Raw genomic sequence first — 26,594 nt, forward strand, 5'->3', positions numbered from 1 at the left:
ACAGAGTAAGGGGGAGAAAATGCCAAATAATGCATGCGAATTAGGCCAATATCCATTACCCAAAAATGGCCCAGAACTATGCGGCGAGGCTCTAAGATCTGCTGTACCAACCCAATATAACCCCCACCCCCCTGCTCCCACCAACCCATGCCACCCTGAGGGGCTGGGAGTGTTACCCTAGGGCTCGGAGCCCACTAAACGGTGGGAGCACAGGCTCAGAGCACCCATCTCTCACTCTAATCCTATCAGACTCAGCAGCTCCCCTCCTCTCTCCTAAAAGCACAGCAAAATCAGAACAGTCTCTGAAATGCACAAATACTCAACAGCACTACAGAAAAACCTCTGTCATGTGTAATGCACTAATGTTAGGAGGTCATGTGTGTAAAATTGAAATGAGATTTTAGATAAATGAATCTGTAAAATGAAAGGTGATTGGAGATGAGAGGAATTTGAGTTCTTTATTTATTACGAGTGTTTATTAAAACGTTAAGCATTCTTATCACACCTTATCGGAAATATGCTAAAGTGTTGTTTAGAGAAGGCCTACAAGCTTGTCCAAATCTCTCTTTTATTTTGTGGGCTGCTACTTGTACAAATTCACATTCAACCACATCTAATAAAGCTTTGGTTATGCTTTCAATTGGTAAATAATAGGATACAACAGTATCACAATGAATAATACACCAGGTGTGCTTCAAAGCTGTTTTGAGGTGAATGACTATATTTAGTCCAAAACCACTTGTGAAAAGGTATGTTTACATTAAAAATTATATTTCAGCATAACAATTTAAGTGAATGTTTGAATTGAAAAATTGACACAAATTTCACAATTTCTTAGTTATTTTATTGTCACACTTTCGACAGCATGAACTTGATCTAGCATGGACTCCACAAGTTAGTGCAAAACCTGATGATCCACAATTTAGTTTTTGTTGTTGTTGTTGTTTTTTACAAGGTTCTAATTAGAGCATCTTACGTGCTTCAGTGGAAGTAAGGAAACGTAGTGCTTTGTCAAAGGATGTCAAAATGTGCATATTAATGACCTGAAAATGTGCAGAATCTCAGATATTTCTTCTTTATTTAATCATATCTCTTGTTTTAACATTTTTAAATCCTAAAAATTTATTTCTTGGTGTAAATGAAAGAAGAAAAGAAATCTCAGAATTTCAGTCAGCCTCACTGCATATTTAAATCATTTGACAGGTGCACTTAGTGCCGCTTACAGTTTGGACATATTGCAGTTGACAACAGGTTACATGTAAACGCAACATTAAAACAGCATTCTATGTGATCATGAGTCAAGACCCTCAATGAAAGCCTGTCTCAATTTCCAAACAGTGTATTGGCAATGATTATATGAGCAGTCACGCTCCTCATAGCTGGTAATGATATTCCTCTTCATTACAAGTTCTTAAATCCTGTGTTACAGCGCTCAGTACGTGAGGAGAGGTGCAAATTATATGAAATGTTATTCTTAAGTAGAGATATTAATTCATGACACATCTGTAAAAACAAACTGTAGAACGGGTGCTCCAAATAACTACTGAAATCAATATTTTAAAATATTTAAGCAAGAATCCTACAGTGTCCATTACACTGATAACACTGAAAAGTATTTAAAGGTTAAACTAACTTTAGAATATTTTGGAGGAGTGTATGTTGTTTTTTACATTCTTAACATTTTTGGAAACATTTTACAATAAGGTTCCTTTTGTTTATATTAGTTAACAACATTATTTGACATGAACTAACAATGAAAAATGTATTTTTTAAAATGAATTAACTAACAAAGATTCATAAAAGTAATATATATATATATATATATATATATATATATATATATATATATATATATATATTGTTCATAATGCTTAATGCATGTGCTAATGTTATCAAACGGAACCTTATTGGAAAGTGTTACCTTTTATTTCAATATAAACTGTAATTCACACATAAAAAGTTGTATTAATTTCATTAAAATTAAACTATGTAAAAAGTATTCCTAATTAAAAAAAGAAAATAAAAAGAAAATCCATAAAGCGAATACTGAAAAATAAACAATGGTATGTCAAAAGAAGAAAGATGAGGTGGTTTGGGTAAGTATGCCTGTGCATGTAAGATTAAGGAAATGTATTTTGTACAGTATGCCTTATGTTTTGAGGTGTACATGTACATTTTATTTATTTATTGCAATTACCATATTTTTGGGTAATTATGAGTAATATTAAAAGTTACACATTTAATTAAAATTAAACTGTTTTTAAATACTGCCAACAGAATACTTCAATACAAATCCAGAAAAAAAAAACCTTCTTTAGCGCAGAAATTTGAAACCATAAAAAGCATGATAACATTACATCTAGCAATGGAACACATCTGTTTCACACAATCAGATCTCCTCTGCTAGTGCTAAATAGATTCAGTGTGACCCCCCACTCCAAATTCACAAATGTAAAACAGGTTTTTGTTATTAAAAAAAGTGCATTGTTAAATTTTCTCATCCAGCCAACTACACACAACAACCATGTTTTGATGGCCATAAAAAGTGACTAAAATTGATGATCATTGAAAGAGCAAATAAGACCCTTAGAATCTCTTATGCTGTATTGCCATGGTGGACAAAGGCAACAGTCTCTTAATAACCTCTTCTGGAGGGGTTCCTGAACATTAAAAATCATCAGTGAAATTACCGAAAGAGCTTCAAGCAACTGCCATGCTTGATCCTCTGAATCAGGGTGGTGAATAGGTCCTTTACATGCCCTCTTACCCACGGTTGAAGCCTGGATTCAGCTGCCCCGCTGCCAGTGAAGAAGACTCCTAATGAGCCTCTGCAATTAAGCTGGTTTATTCACGTTAAGTGTTAACTGGTTGCGTTTAGAACCATTGGCAGCTAACAGACCTGGGCTCTTTGTGCCACAAGTGCTGCATTTATTCACCAAACAAAGCAGAAAACATCACCCACACATAATGGCTAAATCTTTCCCTCTCACTCGGTCGCCCTTGTCCCCTCCTCCATCTCTGTGACCGGTCCTTGCGTGCTCTCACAGTACAGTCTGAGCAAAGTCACGGCTTGACAGTGCAGAGTGGGCGGGGTTCAGACAGATTGACAGCGGAGCCCATCTCTATCCTCTTATTAACGCTTAACGAGTGCCTTACTCATGCAATATTCATCGCCACTAATATCATCCAAGCTCTGAGCTGTGCTGGCTACTTATGTAAGGCAATTATGTAAAATATCAGACAGAGCCTGCACTCACAATCTGACTGGGTTAGAGATGCAGGACAAGGATTGAGAGGAAGAAGAATTGAAAGTGAAAGAGAGCATGAGAGAGGAGCATGTCGGGCATGGTAAGCTGCAGTCTTTCTGTGAATCTCCATCCATGCCAAAGCTCACAATGAGTCAAGATTACTGGAGAATGCTTGGCCTGTTAACCTGAAATGTACAGCCATCTCTATTCTCTAGACTTTCTTAGGGTTACAGTTTGAACACATCTACCCACTCGCTCATCTCGAATGATTTCCTAAGCACTCATCAGCAAAAATATATATCATTGTGTACATTACTCACTGCAACCACACTGTGAAAATGCTGTTTTTCTTATCTATATTACAGGCGTTTGCATACCAATGACAATACCACCCACACAGTAACTCTCTGACTCCTGATGCCTGATACCTGTACTGTGACTGTCTGCAATCTGCATAATCAGACAAGATTATCATTCAGTTGAAGAGACGGTGTTAGTGAGATTTCTACTAGGTCATCCAAGGCCAATGCATATATAAGTGACGTGTGATCTCCACCACACACGTAACCACACAAAGATATTCTCTACTGAAACAACAGCCCCATCACACCTCAGCATACATTTCCATATGCCTACATGCTCTGCAACGCTCCAAATTCATCCACACAGATGCTCAACATGTATGAAACAGCCAAAAGTCCGCTCCACATGCATGCAATGCAAAAGAGAGATATATAGCGCACCACTACACGCAGTCCCCCAGGTCAAGGCCCTGTGGGGGTCTGTGCAGAAATAGGTCATTTGTCACACATCAAGTCCTGGGGCAGGAGATGCATTATAGATGAGACCAAACAGCCTGTCTCAGTGAGCTCTACCCACTCCCTGAGATTGGAGGGGGATGGGGAGGGGAGTTTGAGATAACAACCACTGCAATCAGTGTGTTGATGTTCAATATCGGCACCAGCATGGAAAAATAAGGTGGCACAGCTGGAGTCTGTGGAACTTGCTTATAGCCACATTTCAGGTGTTGCTTGCATTTTTGCACGCATTGTGTGTGATTATGTAACAGGAATATTCATGTGTGACATCTATGTGATATTGACACCCTAAGTTGTATCCAAATATATACACAAAGTGTAAATCTTTTTGTAAATATCTTCCTCATTTTAGGTATGGCTAGAAGTGATGTATGTGTATATTTATGTAACCTATGGATTCTAAATGTGACTATCAATGTTTCTTAAGGATGCACCATGTGTCTCTGATTAATAGTTAAAGGAATAATCTGGGTTCAATAAAAGTTAAGCTCAATCGACAGCATTTGTGACAATTTTGGTTATTCCAATATATATATATATATATAATTTCAACTTGTCCCTCCTTTTCTTTTCTTTAAAGTAAAGAAATCTGGGTTACAGTGAGACACTAGCAATGGAAGTGAATGGGGCCGATCTGTAAACATCACTGTTTCAAAACTATAGCCACAAGACGTAAACAATATGCATGATATAATGTGTTAAATCAATTCTTGAAATCATATCATTTACTAACCTTTTCTGTGTAAAGTTATATCCAATTTTACAACTTTGTTGCCATGACAATGTAAAGTCTTAACCCCTAAAATTACCATTTTATACAACTTTAAATGCTGTAAACCCTAAAGCCCTAAAATGACCTTTACGGCTCAAATACTGTAATACACAAGTTTTAAAAAATAATGTTAATGCTTTTATAAAATCATAATAGTCACATTTCTGCCTTTAAACCCTCCAAAAATTGTCCCCATTCACTTCCATTTTAAGTGTCTCATTGTAACCTTCCTTTTTTTACTAATGTTTTTTCAGATGTTGACAAGTCAAACTCCAATTTTGTGGTAATCAACATAATGCTACAAATGCTGTCGATTGAGCTTAACTTGTTTTGAACCAGGAACATTCCTTTAACTAAGTACACAGTTTTGTTGTACGGACACATGAACTGACCAGGTGTTAAAACAGCAAGCCGTGTCATGTCCAGAAATGACCTTCACGCAGTTATGCCTTTATAGACTAGACAGCCATTCTATATTCCCAGTACTGCTCCCAGAAATGCTAGCCTTATTCACACCATTTACTGAGCTCTCTTTACAACATGCTTTCTTGTTGGACAAAACTGCACTTTAGAAATGCAATGCACCAGACTAGACGACAGATTACGAGAACGTCGCAAAAGAGCTGGAGGAGGACAAATAATGCGAAATGAAGAAAAAATTCAGCCTCAAGTGAGAGAGAGAGAGAGGGCAAAGAGAAGGAGAAAGCATATAGCTCCCGTTTTTTCTGCACCCATCTGCTCTGAGTGCAGGTGGAGCTCTATTCACTCAGCTCTGCATGTGTGTTGGGGGGGCAAGAAAGGGAGGGCAAATGCAAGACTGGAGAGATGGTGGGCTCTCGTGATCTCTTCTGAAGGGGATAATGGGTGAGGAGCGCATTGCAATGGCTGCCATGTAGTACCCTCCCTGCACAATTAGCCAATCAGCAGCAAGCTCTGCTAGCCAGGAGGACACATAAAAGAAGAACATTGCAGCAGAGGCACACAAGGAGCCTGCGAGGAACTGGGAAATACACAACAGCAGAACCACAACACCCTCCCTGGACACACCCTACTGGGGATCACTGCTTCTCTTTTTTCCAAGACCATCGCCCACGCCACACGGAGAGAAATCTCTCTCTCATCATCATCCTGAAAGAAAACCCCTTCTCCTCATTTTCACACTGCTGAGGAAACCTACAAACGCACGGGCTGAGATTTCCTGACGAAGATTGTCTTTTTTCCTTTTCTTTTTTTCTTTTCATTTGGAAACTGACGTTTCTCCATCCACACCACCGTGAAATAACTGCAAGCCGACCTGAAGACCTGCACATTGAAGGACCTAGATCACTATCATCTTTGTGCATCAAGAATGGTTACTGTACGTATGCCATTTTTTGTCTCTTATATCTAAAGCGTACTACTGCAATAATATGGAAGTAATTACAGCACCATTTTCTTTTATTTTTATTTTTTTGCATCCTCACAACATTGCCCGCAATGTCTGGAAGACGTCTAAAAATAATGAGCAAATACTGGATATCAAAATAACTTGACAATGTATTTAAATGCACACAACCAAATAATGGTAATAATGCATGTGGACAAAATTCACACATAGCCTACTGGCAGAGCAAGTCGCGGATTCAGTAAACAAGATTAACGATTAGCCCTGGGTATAAGTAATGTGATACATGCATGCGCAAGCATCGCAACAGCCGAGCTCGCTTCATCCAAAACCAAAACATTGCTTTCTTCAGCCACATTAACTATTGGTAATAAGCACTGCGTACAACAGGCCTTCAGCCTTATTTTACATCCGTTAATTAAATATATCCGAGCAGTAATTAGGCATTAATAACAAAGAGAGCGGAGGAATTCCTCAGGAGTAGCTGAGGTGCTGTCTAAAGGCAGAAGGGCGTAAGAGGGCACATGCTGTGGAGCTGCGATGGGGGCGTTCAGCCTCTCCCGCCTTGCGCAGCAAAAGGATGCTCAAGACTGAATCTCGGAGACCAAACACGATGCCTCGGAGGCTGAGAGCCGACAGAGAGCAAAGGCAAAGAAAAGGGTCGAGTCACTCGGAAGGGGAGGGAGATATTGTACATCCATTGCTTTGGATCGAATCAGTCAGTGCGAAATTCCTAAGACCTGCGACGCGCGAGAAGGAGAAATGTCACATATATAGCCTGCAAATATATTCATAGAAAAAGACACCGATGTGGTTTCATAATAAGTCTGACTGTTGAAATGGGGGTATATGGAGGCCTGCCGGCAGGCTTTTTGGGCGTGTCTTCTCGGAAGGAAGACAGCGATGGCACGCGCTCAAAAGCAAAACGATTTGCATTGCCAAAACGATAACAAAACAGCTACTCTTTAAACATGAACACTGACGTCACATTTGAGTCGCGTGCATGGACAATTAGCTACTTAAATGCTAAGATTCATTTCTGTATTTTCATTCCTCAGGCCTGTTCTGCGTAAAGCGAGTAACCTTGTTCATTGTCAGGAATAGAAGACCGCAAATATCACCCAATAATGATGCTATATTCGTTGAAATCGTAGCCCACGTTGTAATTATTCGTTTAATACTCACTTTAAGGCAATATTTATCACACGTGGAATGGAACCCCTTTGTATTTGACGTTAGAGGCTCCAGGTATGTGTATGTATGTATGTGTGTGTGTGTGTGTGTGTGTATATATATATATATTTCACCACTGGCACCCTGAAAGGATGCTATAAGGACAGGCTGCCTTGTTTTACAGTGACCTCCAACAAAGGCGACGAAATTACGCGCTTTCCTCTCATATTAATTCTCAATAGATTGTTTGACTTGTCTATGGGTTGTGATGGATGGAGGCCTCGCGGCATGTTGTTCCGCCTCTACCGCAGTGCCAAACACTTCAAACCGTTGAGTCAGATAACCTTCTACAAGCGCTCACACAATTCAAGGACACGGACGTCACAACAGACACACAACGCAACACAATCGTATAAATATATACGAGCTCCCAGTTCATCGGTAATGTGCAAACGGAGTTTAATAGAAAACGGCGTCAAACCAATGTGAAAGAATTGACTCGATAATGTACATGCTACAAGATCACCAGACCTCGTCTTGTGTCAAAGTGAAATGCTTCAAAAATAATCTTCACTTTGAATAGTTGAGTTACCCCGCTATGGAAGGCCAATTCTCTCTCTCTCTCTCTCTCTCTCTCTCTCTCTCTCTCTCTCTCTCTCTCTCTCTCTCTCTCTCTCACACACACACACACAGGTCTACCTATCATTATGAGGACTTTCCATAGACAATTATTTTTATACTGTACAAACTATAGATTCTACCCCCTAAACATAACCCTCACAGAAAACTTTCTGCATTTTTACATTTTCAATAAAACATTTTTTTAATGTTATTAAATTATGGGGACACTAGAAATGTCCTCATAAACCACATTTATAGCCCCCCATCCCACTCTATACATATAAATAAATACATAATAAAATAGCAATCGTGATTTGGTGAACATTTTAATAAAGATAAAAAACATAATTATGAGGGGGTGGGGGGATCATAATTTTGAGATAAGAAGTCATAATTGAGATGCTAAGCAAAAATAGTGTGTAAAAAGTGTATAATTATGAAAAGAAAGTCAAAATTATGTGAAAAGTCAGAATCATGAGGAAAGTCACAATTTTGAGTTAAAAAGTCATGACAATGAGATCAAAGTCAAAATGTTGAGACATAAACACAATTGAGATAAAAAGTCAAAATTATGAGATAGTCATCTTATAATTATGATTTAGTTACTCAATTATGACATCGTTATGATTAAGTATCTCAGCATCTCATAATTGACTTTTCTATCTCATAATTTTCACTTAGTATCTCATTATTGTGACTTATTAGCCTCTCTAAAAATTGACTTTGTATCTCACATTAGGATTTTATCTCATCATTTTGACCGTTATCTCATAATTTAACTCAGTATCTCAAAATAATTACTTTATCTCAAAATTGTACATTTGCATCTCATAATTATGACTTTTTATCTCAAAGATTTGAATTTTTATCGCTTAAAATCGACTTACCAAATGACAGTATTTTATATGCGGCTGAATGGGCTTTCATAAGTTACAGTACTGATTTCACAGGCAAAATAATTAAACTAACAGCTGTGGTTAATGATTATTACTGTTATTACTGGAAAAAAATCCATCCAATGCTTTTTAATGACACAGAATATGAATGTAGAATTTTTTTCTATTAACAAGGGAAAGACATTAAATGAGCTGTAGGTTGCCATTTCACGCAGAGATGGATTTGTATGGCATATTATTTAAAAACATAAAATATATTATTAGTAGTAGTATTAGTATTACTGTTAGACTGTAGAATCGAGAGAATGTGAAGGCTGCAACGTTCATTGTTCCCGGAGAGTCCCGCAGCCCCTGGCCTCGACACAAAGCGCTACTGTTTACATTAATATTCATAGTGCTGCCATGGTCTCTGTAGAGGAGGAACGGGTGGCTCTTTTGTTCGCTTGTGTCAATACGTTTATTCAGCAAAAAGGAGCTCGGATTTATGAATGCCCACAGAGCACACGCGCACTTGTCCAATCAAAGGACGAGTGGATAACGATTTTAAACGATTCGCTAACGGCTGGACCGAGAAGAAAGTGTTGATTTATCAAGACGACATCAAGAGTTTAGTGTCCACTTGACAAAATGAGTCCTAAAGCGCGAAGGCTGTTTTGAAGGTTGTTGTCCATGTTTTTGAGAAGGAAGGCGAAGGCACTGATTTCAAACGGGATCCCCTCTGAGCCACTCCCGACTTCAGCACTCTGGACAGCGACACTGACACACTCTTCTGCTTTCCCCATGCGTTATCTTTTCTGCTAAATGTTCCTAGTGATATTGCAAAAATGATATCAACACATTTAAAAATAAACACGTGAAAAGGAAAACTCATTTAAACACAATTTGGGGGGGGGAATGTGAGGAAGAAGTGTCTGTTTGCGTGATAAATCTTTACACTGAAAATTTCACGTGCATGCGAAATTAACCCGATTAGACATATATTTGTAATTTTTTTTTCACCACCGCAAAAATAAACAATAAAGAGAAGGGTTTATCCGCTCTCTGTCTGCTTGTGAAAATTATGCTTTGACTTGTGTCCTGTTGTTTTACAGCTGCCACTGTGATCCCTTAAGATGCAATGAGAGTGTGGTTAAAGCCTTTTGTTTAGGATAATCCTGTAATCTCTGTTACTGAAACGGCCTATTGGCAATCCGACAGTCACATTTCAGTCAGGAGGCTGTCCAGACCCATACATTTCTGAATTAAAAATTAAGGTCTGCTGTCATATGAGAAATGTCACTAGGACTGATTAATTTGTTGTGTTTATAAATACGTTTCTTCGAAGCATAATGCTGAAAATGAATGTTGACATGTTACTTATAAAGCTAGAGATTAGACCCGCCTCATGCTTTATTTGTTTACCTCACTGGATCTTGTGTGAGACTGGGTTTATTTTAAGAAAATGGCTCCCTCACAGCACAGGGACATAAAGGAAGTGATGTTAGGCGATAGTCTTCACAGTCAAAATGCTCTTTATCTTACACCGCCATCGGGCCTGTTTTTTATCAGCAGTGGCATGATATCTTCTGGGGTGTATGTAATGGAAATCTATTTTTAACATCAGTTAGATTTATTGTAAAGCCACATATAGTACTTACACACATATACCAGTAAAATTGCCAGCAGTTTTATATGCACAAGGTGCCTTTATCTTACTTTAGTTTATTGTGGCACTATTATTTAATACAAAATGTATAAAGTAAATCAACAGGACGGTTTTCTACAACGTTGACTTTGCTGCCTTAAATTTCCCCAATATTTCTGACAGCGCTTGACGGTCATTTCAGCTGACTCTAATTACAAACTCACAAAGAGGAATTTTTATAGTCATTTATCTTTATCAGTGCGGTGGTGGGAAGTTAATAGGTTTTGCGTATGAAATGCGGGGCTCTTGTTTGCGTGCGAGTCTGGGTCCTTGTGTAGGCGATGCTGATGCAGTGCATTAAATATTGAAGGAGAACTCTCCCACAAATAGAAAAGTACAGGCTGGGACAATGCACTCCATGGCCATGCTTTCACTTTTGTTTCGTAAGCCCTATTTTTAAGCGTATAAATTCAGGGACAGTTGATAAGCTGGATATGGAGCACAATTGAAAGAACTCCTGCAGTAAGCAGTCTCTCGGCTGTCTTTGTGAGTCATGTGTTTTGGGATAAAGTGCTCCTCTACCTCTGCCTAGCCTGGTGCCAGTATCTGGGCAGTAAGATAGCATTTTTGTCAGTCTCTTTGGCCGAAGAGCATGAGCATTGTGTAACTTGCTACATTTGTTGCTGAGGATGGGTGGCTTGCCATGGGGAGGTTTACTTCAGTTCACACATCACATTTGCCCTGATCCTGTCACTTTGTGTAAAGATTTACTCTGTTTGTGTCAACGCATAGACAGTGCCTGTTCGAGTAGGCTTTGTAGATATTTCTTAGACTACAGGCTAAGGGCGACTGCCAAAGCAAAAAGAATGCCATGTTTCTCACAATTTGTGTTTTAAGACAACCGTTGGAACACCCTACACTTGGAAATTCCGATTCAGATGACAGTATAGTTGGTTGACATAATTTCCAGCAGTTTTGCCTAGATCCACGTTTGCAGGCTGTAATAACTCGCTCATCTCTGCCTCTCTGAGCTTCCTCCTTGTCAGTGTCAATTTGCATGAGATTTACATTCTGCCTACCGGAAAGCTTATTTTGCTAATTCAAAACAAAAAGTGATATTAAGCTAGCTACAGTAGTTCTCAATTTTAACTGTGTTCTCGCACATACATTGCAACATTGGCTAAAAGTCAAGAAGCCAGCCAATAGCAACAGTCGTCAAGCTGCTGTTACCTGGGCAACCTGGTTAGAGGTAAGGCTCAAGGCAAGAATAAATCATTCTGGAGAAGAGACAGAGCGTAACAAAAGAGATGAGAGTTAGAGGCAACACTGAAGGGAGAACAAAAGAACTGACTATCCACACAACTATTAATTCACCTGTTTGCGCAACTGTTGATTGTTCATTTGGCATTATGATGAGATGTTTAATTAAGCACCAGTTTGTCATGAATATTTTCATTTATTTCCAATTACGCCCCCAGCATAATGTCAAAATGAATTTTGATAATAAAAATGTAGAGGGAGGCTTGTGGCATATGATTCTGCCTGTTGAGGGTGGGTATTCGATGAAAAGATCAGGGATGCATTGTTAATTAAGTCAGTGAGACACCCCGTTTCACCCCAGGGGCCAATTCTTTCAGTCAACTGTGGATGACTAATACATGAACATACATTACACACATCAGTTTGTGAATTGTGGAGCATACAAGCCTTGGGAAACATATTAAAAAATCAACTAAATAAATATACATAAAAGCTAGCAAAGACAGATAGCTGATGGTTCAAGGCAAGGCACTGGTTTTGAGCACAGACGTTGTATGCTGACAGAGGAAGCGAAAGGAAGGTACCGTTAAAGAGTGAAGTGGCGTCTACAACCTGCATACATGTGTTCTTTGAAAATCCCCTATAGGCCAAATTGAGCATCATGTTGTGCACCACAGCAACACAGATGAACCAGACCCCCCCACCCCCCACCCACACACAGGTTCTTGCTTTTCACATAAACAAGGTGCCAAAGAGAACTTCTGATCTTCATTTGATTTTTTGGAAAGATGATTATCTGTCATCTCCGACCATTGTCCTCTTCCTCAGAGCCTGTCCTAGTGATGTAATGTTGTTTGACCCTGGATATAGAAAATGGGGGCAGCGAAAGAGGGATAGGACGGTGACATCTGCAGAGCCAGGGGCAGATAGAGAGTTGATGTGAGGAAGGAGGCCAGAGAAAGCGGTCAGGGGAGGAGGGGAGGTGGGATATTGTTCTCCTCAACTCTTTTGAAACATGATATCTAACCTCTCCAAGAGGATGTGGTGGTGCTTGAGGAGCAATCTCTTGGAGAGCCAAGCTTTACGCCCCACAAATGATGCCTTTTCATCCAAACACACAATTTTTTACACTTGCAGATAATTAGCACCATGGAAACTCAGGTGTCCAATGGTCCAAGCGGAACCAGCCTGCCCAACGGCCCCGTCATTAGCACTAATGGCGCTACAGATGACAGCAAAACCAACCTGATCGTCAACTACCTGCCTCAGAACATGACCCAGGAAGAGTTCAAGAGCTTGTTTGGCAGCATTGGAGAGATTGAGTCCTGCAAATTAGTCAGAGACAAGATCACAGGTAACCAAGGAACACCTATTTCTATGGGCCAAATATATCCACGCAAGTGAAAACTGGCCTGTAACGGTGTCAGAAATGAACATTTGGATCAAGGGGAATAATTGCCCCTTGAAGGCTCTTTGTTTAGCTCTATGACAACGTAAATTTTTTTTAATGTATAAAACACAATGTATAATACACAATGATTGACTTTTATGTCAAATGCTTCCATTTTATTTAAATATATTCTCAATCTAAAAATCTGAATCAGTAAATAGGCCTAGAATAGACCTACAGAAGACAGAATTCGAATTATATCAAGAAATACATCAGAACCTACAAATACAAAAGAGATGAATGCATTACAAGCACATTTTTGGTGGCACTTTTGTCATTTTGTTGACATTTTTGCCCCAAGTACTGCATTTGGTTGCAAGAAACACTTTTAGCAGCAATACACTTCCAATTATAACTTAAAGGGATAGTTCACCCAAAAATGTAAATGATCTCATAATTTATTCACCCTCATGTCATCTGTGTATGACTTTCTTTCATCTGCTGATCACAAATTAAGATTTTTAGAAGAATATTTCAGCTCCCTAAATCCATACAACACAGGTGAATGCGTGCTAAAAAGCTCCAAAATGCTCATAAAGGCAGCATAAAAGTAATCCATTAGACTCCAGCGGTTAAATCCATATCTTCTGATGAGATATGATAGGTCTGTGTGAGAAACAGTTTAATATTTAAGTCATCCTTTTATTTTTTGTTGATTTGCATTCTTAGTGCATATCGCCCCCAACTGGGCAGGGCGGAGAATTTATGGTACTTAAATATTGATCTGTTTTTTACCCACACCTATAATATCACTTCAGAAGGTATGGATTTAACCACTGGAGTCTTATGGATTACTTTTATGCTGAATTTATGTGCATTTTGGAGCTTCAAAATTCTGGAACCCATTCAGTTGTATTGTATTGTATGGACCTACAGAGCTGAAATATTCTTCTAAAAATCTTCATTTGTTTTCTTCAGAAGAAAGAAAGCCTTCTGCATCTGAGATGGTATGAGGGTGAGTAAATGAGAGAATTTTCATTTTTGGGTGAGGTGTTTCTTGCAACCAGCTGTTCATTTCTCAACTGCCTTCAAAGCAGTAAAACCTAACCTGCAGTGGTTTCCTCAAGGTTCTATTTCTACTTTATTGAACCCATAAGAATGATTTGTTTGGCTGGTGTACCCTATTTTGTCAGGTTGATTTAGTCAGATTAAATAAATTTTTGATGAATAAAATACGTTTTTAATTAGATCTTACCACTCAAAGCACATTTTTTTAACAGTGCATCACCAGATACACATCAAATGCATTTATATTCATCTTATTCCAGGTCAGAGTTTGGGCTATGGCTTTGTAAACTACGTGGATCCCAATGATGCCGACAAGGCCATCAACACACTCAATGGTCTTAAACTGCAGACCAAAACAATCAAGGTAAGAGAAGCTCAACCCCCCACTCCTCAATCACTCAACAGGGAGGAAGTGGGGAATAAAACCAAAACAAGGAGTGAAACACAGCCTAAGACAGACGAGACAGCAGGAGAGGAGGAGAAAGGGAGGGGCAGGGTAGGGATTGGTGGCAAGAACAAAAGGAGCAAAAGAAAAGAGAAAGTGGAGGTCAGAAAGCAAAGGGTTGTGTGCAGAGGTGATTGTGATGGAAATGTAATTAGGGGGACGCAATGTGGGCTTGGAGGTCATCACAGAGAGCCCCATCTGCCTCCAATCTTGGCTAATTAGGGCCTTCTTTGTCCCAAATTCAGCTGGGTTTTGGGGACGGGGAAGGTTTGACTGGGCTTCTGAAAGTGAGAGATTAAACAGTCCGACCTCCTTCTCCACCTGATCACCACACATCATGTGGTTACGCCAAATCTAAAGTAAGAATCAGCATTTAAGAAGGCTTCTTAAAGGGATAGTTCACCCAAAAATGAAAATTCTGTCCCCATTTATTTACTCTCATGTTATTCACTCGTATGACTTTCTTTCTTCCGTGGAACACAAAAAGAGGCAGAATGTTAGCCCCAGTCACCATTCACTTTCATGCAATTATTATTCCATACAATGAAAGTGAATGGTGACTGAGGCTATCTTACAGGTTTGTTACAACAAAAGGATGGAATAGTAACAGGTGAACTATCCCTTTAAGGATATTAATACATATAATATCATGATGACCTTTTATGTCAGGTGTAAATTCATTCCTAACACTTTTATTAAAAGTCTGCAACATACAAGCTATTTCTACATCCTTAAGCACAGTTATTGACCATTATTCACCAAGTCCTGAAACACTGTTATTCGATAAATAATGACCACGAGCCATGGGCAATCTGCACAATGACATCATTAGCATAGTTATTTAAACAACACTGAGTCCTATTTCTATTGTCCTAATCATCTTGTTTGTTCAATGCATTCAGCCAGCTTTCGCCACTGTTCACTGACATTCAACATTCGTGTGCCTGTTGCCCTCAAATAGTTGAGTTGAGCAAATGTCACATTTTCCATGTCAATAAGGCATTGTTAGAAAGGTAGAGAGTGGGGACAGAGGGTGGGAGGGAGAAAGGGAGACAAGGCGTAGGAGCAAAGGCTAGGAGGCGGCAGCATAGGGAGGCGGCAGCATAGGGAGCCGAATGCCAATGATGGGATTAGAGGCCATATGGGCTGCAGGCACCATCTGTACTGTGGGAGAGACAGAGAGAGGGTTAATTATGGGGCAGCATCCCATCCCTCAAATACATCTACCCCCCTTCCTCCAGTTTCTGCTGTACACTCACCCACTCACTGCACAATTAAACCCCTACCTCAACAATACCGCTTGCTGCTTAGTCATACTTGCCTCCAACACGCAAACACACATATGGTGGAAAAACACACAGAATCTTGCCAGATCTGATGGCAAAACATTAAAAACATGCTCCTATTTTTTTTAAACAAGTGTAGGTGCTTAACCCACTGTCAACTATATACTGTATATAACCCCCCTCTCTCTCTCTATATATATATATATATAAACTATATATTGTATATACCCTCTCTCTCTATATATATATAAACTATACACTGTATATACCCTCTCTCTCTCTCTATCTATAAACTATATACTGTATATACCCTCTCTCTATCTCTCTATATATATAAACTATATACTGTATATACCCTCTCTCTATCTATCTATCTATCTATCTATCTATTGTATATACCTTCTCTCTCTCTATATATATATAAACTATATACTGTATATACCCTCTCTCTATCTCTCTCTATATATAAACTATATACTGTATATACCCTCTCTCTATCTATCTATCTATCTATCTATCTATCTATATATTGTATATACCTTCTCTCTCTCTATATATATATAAACTATATACTGTATATACCCTCTCTCTATCTCTCTCTATATATAAACTATATACTGTATATACCCTCTCTATCTATCTATCTATCTATCTATCTATCTATATATTGTATATACCTTCTCTCTCTATATATATATATAAACTATATACTGTATATACCCTCTCTCTATCTCTCTCTATATATAAACTATATACTGTATATACCCTCTCTCTATCTATCTATCTATCTATCTATCTATCTATCTATCTATCTATCTATATATTGTATATACCTTCTCTCTCTATATATATATATATATAAACTATATATTGTATATACCCTCTCTCTCTCTCTCTCTCTCTCTCTCTCTATATATACAAATGTAAATAAATGTGCTTCATGTGGTAACATCTAAATTAACTGGTATGATTAAAGTAAAAAAACAAAATATTTAGCATGTCTGAATCAACTTGACTACATTTAGTTACACCAACACATCACATTTTAAGGGTTAGATCAGGTGGAAATGGCACTTTAAGGTTACCACTTTTTACAGTGAATAATGTATGATATAATTTATATCTATTTGTAAATGAGAAGCATACACAATGTAATACTGTTGAATAGAAACAATGATACAAGAATGTTTTGAAAGGTAAGGATGCTACAGTTCCAGTAGAGCATGAATTTGTTTTGTGCTTTTTTGTTTGCGCTGCTTTAGTTCTTTTTGTGGGGCATTTTGTGAGGACATGTGTTGGGGAGTTGTCAGTGATGCTGGACATCTTGTAATCTGTTTACTTGGTTTGCCGGTTGCCAGAGGAGCAGTTTCCCCTTGAGAATGAAGACAAAGGAGAGATGGAGATGGAAGGAGGGGGTGCAATCTCCAAAAACCACATGCACACACACACTGACACAATCAATCAAAGTCAATCTCATTCAAGCAGAAACTCATAAATATACATATTTTATGAGAAAAATCTGTTCGCATCGCAAATACGACCGAGTCGGCACGGTGGGGGATTTATAGTGAATATAGACAAGATTTAAAAATTAGATTCATATTTTAACGTCAAAACAAATGCCTAATTGGACTTGATAAAACATGACATGTCCCAATGCGTAGTAACTAGGTCTTAAATGCTGCGGTCTTCTGGAAAATCACTGCACAGAATAACAGCTCATGATATCGAATTTTCCTCACAGCTCCCTGAGGGAGCTGGTCTCAAATCAGTGCAGAGGGTGTGGATGTGTCTGTGGGCTGACTGTGAGTGAGATCAGGTTTGTGTGCTGTTAGGAGCACTGTGAAGCTGAAAAAGTGTTTTAATAAGGCAACCAGGTTTGGTTCGAATGAAGTTCGTGTAAGAAATGTGGATTTCAAGGAAGGAGGGATGAGAGAGAGTGGGCGGATGTCTCGCCTTTGAGCATGGCAGTGCTGTGACATATCTGCTTCGACTACATTTGAAAGTGCACTGCTGGGAGTTTTAGGTCTGTCATAGCTGTCTTGATGCATGCTTCTTAATATTTCTATTATAAGACATTCTAAACTGCAGCTCCTTATTTTATGTGTCTGCATTATAGGTGTCTTATGCCAGACCCAGCTCAGCTTCCATTCGCGATGCCAACCTGTACGTGAGTGGGCTGCCCAAAACTATGAGTCAGAAAGACATGGAGCAGTTGTTTTCTCAGTATGGACGGATCATCACCTCACGCATCCTGGTTGACCAGGTCACAGGTAAACGTTAACTCACTTCCACAAAGAGCACACGCTCTTCTCTAGGGGAAGATTACAAAAACTAATTGAAGCAGTGGATGTAAAGGTAAAACTCGGCTATATGTTTTTAAAAATATATAATGCTATAATGTTTTAAAAAGTATGTGTACAGAGCCAACCCCCATATTTGAATAGCATTCAGAGATGATATTGTTCTCACCACAATTGTACAGAGTGGTTATCTGAGTTACAGTAGACTTTTTCAGTTTGAACCAGTCTGGCCATTCTCTGTTGGCCTCTCTCATCAACAAGGCATTTCCATCCAACGAACTGCCAATCACAGGATGTGTTGTTGTTTTTGGCACCATTCTGAATAAATTCTAGAGACTGTTGTGTGTGAAAATCCCAGGAGATCAGCAATTACAGAAATACTCAAACCAGCCCGTCTGGCACCAACAATCATCCAAGCGATTATCTAAACAGCCAATCATGTAGCTGCAGTGCTGTGCATAAAATCATGCAGATATGGGTCAGAAGCTTCAGTTAATGTTCACATCAACCATCAGAATGGGGAAAAAATGTGATCTCCGTGATTTGGACTGTGGCATGATTGTTGGTGTTAGACAGGCTGGTTTGAGTATTTCTGCAACTGTTGATCTCCTGGGATTTTCACACACACAACAGTCTCCAGAATGTACTCTGTATGGTGCAAAAAACAAAAAACATCCAGTGATTGGCAGTTCTGTGGATGGAAATGCCTTGTTGATGAGAGAGGCCAGCAGAGAATGGCCAGACTGGTTCCAACTGACAAAGTCTACTGTAACTCAGATAACCGCATTTTACAATTGTGGTGAGCAGAACATCATCTCAGAACGCTTTTCTGGCATGCAGGTTGGCGCTGTTTTGGCGGCACGAGGGGGACATACACAATATCAGGCAGGCAGTTTTAATGTTGTGGCTGATAGGTGTATATATATATATATATATATATATATATATATATATATATATATACACACACACACACACACACACACACACACAGTACATACATATATAAATACAAAGTAATGCAAAACAAATTTGATTTGAAGGCCTTTAAAATATGAATGAATGTTTCTAGAAAATTGCATTCCGTTGACTCAACTTCCTAATTAAAATTAAAACACTGCAGCCTGCAATTTCAATTCAGGAATTTAATTGCATTCTCGATTTGGGACACCAGTCATTCTCGAATTTCCCATCCCTTGTGTGTTTGTTTATCCAATATTTAGCTAATTTGATAAGCCTTGCTGCTGCCATTAAGACTGTAGATCTCTCAACTCAGTTTAACTCATTTTACCATGTCTAAATCCATTCTGCAGATTTTACGACAAAATCGGTGCAGAAAATGCCAAAAAGGTCTGCAGATTCTGTCTAGGCCTGTTTATCACCCATCAAATTAATTCATGACTGTCCAACTTGAATACTAACATTGCGTTGCTTTCTGCCCGGAGCAGGTATATCGCGTGGAGTTGGTTTCATCCGGTTCGATAAAAGAAACGAGGCTGAGGAAGCTATCAAAGGCCTCAATGGTCAAAAGCCTCTTGGAGCTGCCGAACCCATCACAGTCAAGTTCGCCAACAACCCCAGTCAGAAGACGGGACAAGCCCTGCTCACCCAGCTCTATCAGACAGCCGCCCGCCGCTACACTGGCCCTCTGCACCACCAGACACAGCGCTTCAGGTACTGCCCCCGCCCGTAGCCCTTAATCTTACTGTACACCCTCTTCCTCTGGGTCTTTCCTTTAAAAGGACAGTTCACCCCAAAAATGAAAATTCAGTCATCATTTACTCTCCCTCATGTTGTTCCAAACTCATATGTTTATTCACCAGAACACAAAAGGTTCAGAGAAGGTAATGCAGACTTGGACCATCAAGAGGGAGAGTAAATGAAGACCAAATTGTCATTTTTCAGTGGACTATCCCTTTAAACTGCAGCACATTCACACTATCAGGGGGATTTGAGGAAAGTGTGTAAATCTGCAACAAATTTTCTTTAACCCATTCATAAAGAGTGTTTCCAAACAACTGCCCTTCTAAGGAATACATTTAGACAAAACACAGTGTGTATGAATCAGTCATGGCACTGATGTATTCAGAAGCATTCATTGCTGCACAAACATGTGCGCAGTACTAGCAATCCATTGCCTGAGGGCTCTGTAAGCACTGTATGATGGGTGGGCCCAGCCTGCTGATTGGTGGATACTGTGCCCAGTAAAGCGCTCCCTCTGGTGGCTGAATGGACTGTATTAAAACACCTTTCCCTGGTTGTTGGATCTTGCAACTAATATCTTCACCTCCGTCACTCTCCCTCTTGCATTACAGACTCGACAATTTACTAAACGCCAGCTACGGAGTCAAGAGGTAATTGTAAAAAAAAGGTGTCCTTTCAAAAGCATCCATGCCTATATAAGCTCAAACAAAGTGCCTGGAATACCACCTGCTGACTTTAGAATTAGAGAAATACCATTTTAGTAGACTAGATTTACATAGCCAATTCACATCCAGTTAAACGAAGAGCTCACAGCAGGACATTCTGGCATGGCTTTGTTGAACCTTTTTTGTTCTTTTGGTTGATTCCTCGATTTAACTGATTTGTATGCATTTCTGTATTAAACTAACATTATTTTTCTTCAGTTCTGGTTGCTTTAATGTCCTTTTTTTTCCACCAGCATGGACATACAAGATTGGTTTGCGTCTCCTCTGTTCGTTACAATTTTCTGTTGATTTGCCTTCATCCCTCTCTAGGTTTCTATATTTTGCTATATATTGTGATTTTGTTGGACATTGTGAATTTCATATCCTATTTCTGCAGAGACTTTGGTCAACAACAGAGAATATGACTAGAATTGTGCAGAGAATGTGTTAGCAAGCCAAGTCTTTTTATGTTTTAGGTAGAAAGCAGATAGTTTGGTTGTTTCGTGCTCATTCTTTCGAGTGTACAGACATTTCAAATTGGCAGGAACATGTGGTAATGAGAAGCATCCTGTGTTGAACTTCAGAATGACACCCATGGTAGCTCTCCTCCTTTCTTACCCAGATTCTCCCCAATAACCATTGACAGCATGACCAGTCTAGCCGGAGTCAACCTGACCGGTCCTACCGGAGCCGGCTGGTGCATCTTCGTCTACAACTTGTCCCCAGAAGCTGACGAAAGTGTCCTGTGGCAGCTCTTCGGGCCATTTGGCGCCGTCACAAATGTCAAAGTCATCCGTGACTTCACCACCAACAAATGTAAGGGCTTTGGCTTTGTCACCATGACCAACTACGACGAGGCAGCCATGGCTATCGCCAGCCTGAACGGCTATCGCCTAGGTGACCGCGTGCTGCAGGTCTCCTTCAAGACCAGCAAACAGCACAAGGCTTGAAGGGAGGCCTAGTCACTATTGCTCTTTAACATACAGTGGTAGCCACTGAGCTCCCTGTACATTCACTCTACATGGGCCTGGACTGAGTCTCTCTTGAACATACACATATACACATAAACACACACATTTCGTTTTCGGACAAAAACACAAAAAATAGAGTTTATTTTATTTTCTCTTTACACAACATACTAGTCCTTCCCAACGTTTGCCTGTATTGATTTAGCAGAAGTGTGAGGCGGGGCTGGGGATGACATGGAGGACAGTCTAATGAATGTGACAGAGAATGTCTGCTGAGAGCTTTGATTTAATTCAGGCAAAGAAAGAGAACTGGTCAATGAAATACTGAAAAAAGAAGAATCAAATATGTGCAATTTACCCAAAATCTGGCCCCAGTAACTCTCCTGTCTGGCTTCAGAGGATGTAGTCACTTTTTTACACTTGGGCATTTTGAATCAGTGATTTTTTTAGAGAAAAAATTATTAAATAACAGTGTTCTCTTATATATATATACACACACACACATATATATTATGATATAACTATATATTCAACATTTAAGGTGGTTATAATAGCCAAACATGTAAGCATTTTCTAGAACTTTTAGTACGGTTTCCTCACTCTACATTAGGCACCACACACCTTACCTGAGCTCTAACCAGACAGCCACTGAACAAACTGTGTTGGATTGTAGTCACAAATCGAGAGGTCACCCGGGGGTCATATCAATCACTTCAGCACACCAAAAGACAACATTCATCTCACTCACACACACACACACACACACACACACACACACACACACACACACACACACACACACACACACACACACACACACACACACACACACACACACACACACACACCTAGTTAAAATCTAGAATTGATTCCACCATTGTCTGTGTAACTAGGAGCATTTCAAACAGTGATGGCATTTGGAATTCTTTTGAAAATCTTGCCAACCAATAATGGAGGCCAACAGCAGAATCCAGAACCGTGCTAGAACATTTAAACATGTTGATATGTACAAATAGCCCTGGAGTAGGTAGGGCTTTGTGTCCAAGCTCCTTGTTAACCTCTCAAGTGGACTTTGAGCTGTCCATAAGAAGTATGTTGAATGGGAAAAGTTGTAATGGAGGTCAGGGGTCACCTTTGGCCTTCATAACCTTTCTCAAATGCATTTAGCGCTATTCATTTAAGCGGAATTGCGTACATAATGACCTCTTAAATTACTCTGACATGCTTCGATTTCAGCCCCTACATATTCAAAAGTAATCGCATATCAAACATAAAACATCACATTTTGTACATCTATTGCCCTTATCAGCAAGTCACAGCCACATGACCATAAAAAATAAGATGCCATCTCAAAATACGCATCTCACAAATTCCCTTATATATTAATGATGAAAATCCCATATATGGACTAGTTGTCCATAACTAGTCATGGGATAAACATAAACTGTTCCATAGGGAGAGACATTGCTGTAAAATCGCAAAACTTCACATTATATGAAGAAAAGAACTGAAAGATGTACATGTGTGTTCAAATCAAGTGACATTTTGCTTTTCTAAATAACGCTGTGTTAGCCAAAGAGGACAATGATCTCTTTGAAAGGATTACATTAGAGATTAATATATTTTTATATCAACGAATAAAAAAAACAAGACCTTGTGCAACATTTTTACTGATTCTTAAGCGTGGAAATCTTTGGACACACCGCATGGCTTTTATTTTCAGAGCTTTCAACTTTGGGGAAAGAGGGCCAGTCTGCGGTGTTAGGGCGGGGATCGGAGGGTTGGGGAATAAGATTTACATGCAGTGAAACCATTTCATTTTAAAAAATATATATATAAAAATAAAAAAAAATGAAATAAATAATAAAACAGAAAAAGAATCAGCAGACAGGTAAATGTATGCATTAAGACAGAAAAAAGACTACGCTTAAAACCTTTACAGTGAAATCAAGCGTTGCTTCAATGACGGTGCAGTGAAGCTCTATGGCGTCGAACTGAACAATATAAACCAGGAGGAGCACTACACCCAGAGCATTTCATCTCTTATCGGCAACAAAGATGAAATAAAGAATACACTTTAATGCTTCAGCATGTTCAGTGCACCAAAAAAGCCGAAAATTGACTAAATCAAATTTAGCTGCACTTTATTAATTCTATTCGCCAGTATGTCATCACACAAAGCAAATGTTGTCTATCATTATGCTGTCTACATTTGGTCGTTGTTTAATTTATTCTACACATATCTTCGATATCCCATCATCAGTTCATATCTTAGCACCTGATTTTGATCCTTTGCACAAGCACTAACCAACCAAGGGATCTTAGCTTTTGTCACTTACAAAGGGAAAAGCCGTTCTAAGGAATTTTGCAAGAGTTTGACAGCACACGCACACACACAACCACTCACACGAATACACATCACACATATGCAAGTGTCTCGGAGCCCTCTGCATCGTGTCCACTGTATCAAAACCATGATACACATTAAACAACAGGTAACCCCTCTCAGCTTACATACCACATTGACGTCGCAAAACAGCCTTTTCATTTACAACTGCAACTTATCAGTGGTGAGCTCTACAGAGGAAAACAAATAAAGATTTGTCAACCCTTTACATTTAGCAACAGGCAAGCAAGAGTAGATACAGTAATAAGCAACCAAGGCAACTCTGTAGTGCACATGACAACCAAAAGGACGGGCGTAGTTGTGTCATCCCTATGGCAAAATGTCCAAACGAGCCCTTTAGCTACATCCAGAGACCTCTCAATGCTCCCCATAACCTCAGAGAGCCAAGGACAATGGCAGGAAACAAACATACTGCACCGCTTGAGCAACTACAATAATAATCATTTAAAAAAATTTAAAAAGACAAAAAAACTTTCCTATGGAACAGTAAGTGCAATGTGCTTCGTTTTTATATTGACTGAGAACAAAAGATATATATATTTTTAAAAAAAGAAATTAAACGTCACACTGGAATGGTTTGCCGAATAGTGAAAGGATCAAATGTAACGAACAACGGAAAAAAAGTGTTAACTAACGGATTCATTAAAAGAATCAAACAAGCACCGAGAGCTCTGATCTCTAAAAAACTAAATATGTCCATAATCCCTTCCTCCGCCCCTTAATAGTGCTCGGACCATGCAAGCTAAAACAAACAGCCATCTATGGTAAAGAAAAGAGCAAATCTAAAACACCGTGCAAGGAATACGGTCTAAAATATCATCGGTTTTAGCCCATGTTGATTTCCGAATATCATTTTTCCTGTAATTTATTGGTTTACGGTACTTTACATATCAGAATCATATTAACTTAGTGTATTTGTGTTGTTGATGTTGCCATAGAGGACACACGTGGGTCGAATATTTTCTTTTGGTTCCTTTTACTGGGTACGGTTTACTATATTTGTTTCCATTATTTATAATTAGTTGCTGTTCTTACAGTGTATGCAGGTTTTAGAATTAGTTAGAATTATTTCATTTCAATCAAAATGTGTTTAATTGTGTTTGTAACAGTCTGTGGTAGCTTTTGTTGCAACATAAATAATTTAAACTGAAAAAAAATTCAATATAGCGCCAATGAACTTGTATTATTTGGGCGACTTTAAGCTTGTAGTTTTAACTTATTGTTAACTTAAAAACTATTTATTATCATTATGATTATGATTATTATTGCCTCGTATGAAAGTATGTTTTGTGTATATTTATGGTTTATTTCATTATATTTGCAAGTTTAATTACTTTTCATTTTGCCAAAATGTGGTTACACCTTTTTGTTTTTCTTTAAAGGAAACAAATAGATTTTAAAAAAGGTTAAAAAAAACAGAACAAAAAAAAACAAAAACACACAAAAAAAAAACATCTGCTTTAGAATTACAATTTGGAAAAGTTCTCCATAGGCAAAGAATGCACTGCTATATTAAACTAATTGAAGTGTATAAACATACATGCTGTGTGCTAGATGTTATGCCTTTAATGCCTGTGTTTTGTTTGTCTTGTTAAATGAAAACCTTTTGATTATTTAATCTAATCACAGTCTTGTTTTTCCAGCCACGTTCAGAACCCCATAGTGAGTCAGGGCTCGGGGCGAGGCCTGGGGCTGGGGGGGTGGGCAGGCGAGGCGCGGTCCAGTCTACCGTCTGGACCCGCAGTCAGGTCTGAGGCTCAGTAAACTTGCCAAACACCTCTCATCTTGCTGCCACTAGCCATGTATCTGACAGAGAGAACAGTCTAGGGAGTAAAATGGGAGTCAATGTTGGGCTAGGTCGCAATGATGCAGACATGGGCGAAGAAATGGCAGCAGGAGGAGACGGGCAAGGCAAGGCACTGAGCTAGTAAAGGGGTCAGTGGTCACTCTGTTTCTCAACCAGTTGTTATTTGTGTCAATTAATTTAGAAGGGACACGGAGTTACTTAGCAACGTTCTTCTGAAACCATTTTCCAGAAATAACTGAACAATAACAGAATAAAACAAATAAACAAACAAAAAAATGATCAAAAACGGAACTCCTGATCTCAGTGTCTGTGTCACGAATAAAAATCTCATACTTCCAAACATGAACAAACGAACAAAGACAAACACATTACAAAGGGAAAAAATATTAAACCTTTCAGTTTAGTTTAGGATATTTATTACTGGGATTTCAGCTGAAGACGCTTGAGGACTTTTTCATGGAATTGTTTAATTATTTGTACTTTACATGCCGGAAAAAATAAAAGATATGAATCTCAGTTTTTCTTTGTTCTTGTTTTCTTTTGGGGGGGAGGGGGGTGCATGAAGTACATCACACACTGCTGCACACATGCAACATAGTATACTAAATAAAACTGAGTGAAGGAATTTAAATTCAGACCTGATCACTGACTGTAAAGGATAACGAACAGTGTAATATTTTCAGGGTTACCATTCCTTTATGACCTATTAATTTCCA

General features: G+C 38.9%; 1 protein-coding gene across 7 annotated transcripts; it reads left to right on the plus strand.

The window, feature by feature from the left end:
- The first annotated feature begins 5,836 nt into the window (after positions 1-5,836).
- Positions 5,837-26,394, plus strand: LOC127648044 (ELAV-like protein 3). 7 transcript variants are annotated; one of them, XM_052132621.1, is made up of 7 exons: positions 5,837-6,195; positions 12,934-13,150; positions 14,515-14,618; positions 18,105-18,258; positions 19,734-19,962; positions 20,604-20,642; positions 21,298-26,394. In XM_052132621.1, the coding sequence occupies exons 1-7, from the start codon at positions 6,187-6,189 to the stop codon at positions 21,644-21,646; spliced, it is 1,101 nt and encodes a 366-aa protein (XP_051988581.1). In that variant the 5' UTR covers positions 5,837-6,186; the 3' UTR covers positions 21,647-26,394. The 7 variants fall into 7 exon arrangements, with proteins under 7 accessions (XP_051988581.1, XP_051988583.1, XP_051988582.1 ...); XM_052132623.1 differs by having other exon boundaries at positions 21,319-26,394; XM_052132622.1 differs by having other exon boundaries at positions 19,737-19,962.
- Positions 26,395-26,594: the final 200 nt, after the last annotated feature.

The sequence above is a fragment of the Xyrauchen texanus genome, chromosome 8 (assembly GCF_025860055.1).
Source record: "Xyrauchen texanus isolate HMW12.3.18 chromosome 8, RBS_HiC_50CHRs, whole genome shotgun sequence".
NCBI classification, from domain to species: Eukaryota; Metazoa; Chordata; class Actinopteri; order Cypriniformes; family Catostomidae; genus Xyrauchen; species Xyrauchen texanus.

Coding starts and splice junctions, on each gene's coding strand:
- LOC127648044 (XM_052132621.1), top strand. Junction 13,151..14,514: donor AGTCAGAGACAAGATCACAG/GTAACCAAGGAA, acceptor ATCTTATTCCAG/GTCAGAGTTTGGGCTATGGC. Junction 18,259..19,733: donor CCTGGTTGACCAGGTCACAG/GTAAACGTTAAC, acceptor TTCTGCCCGGAG/CAGGTATATCGCGTGGAGTT.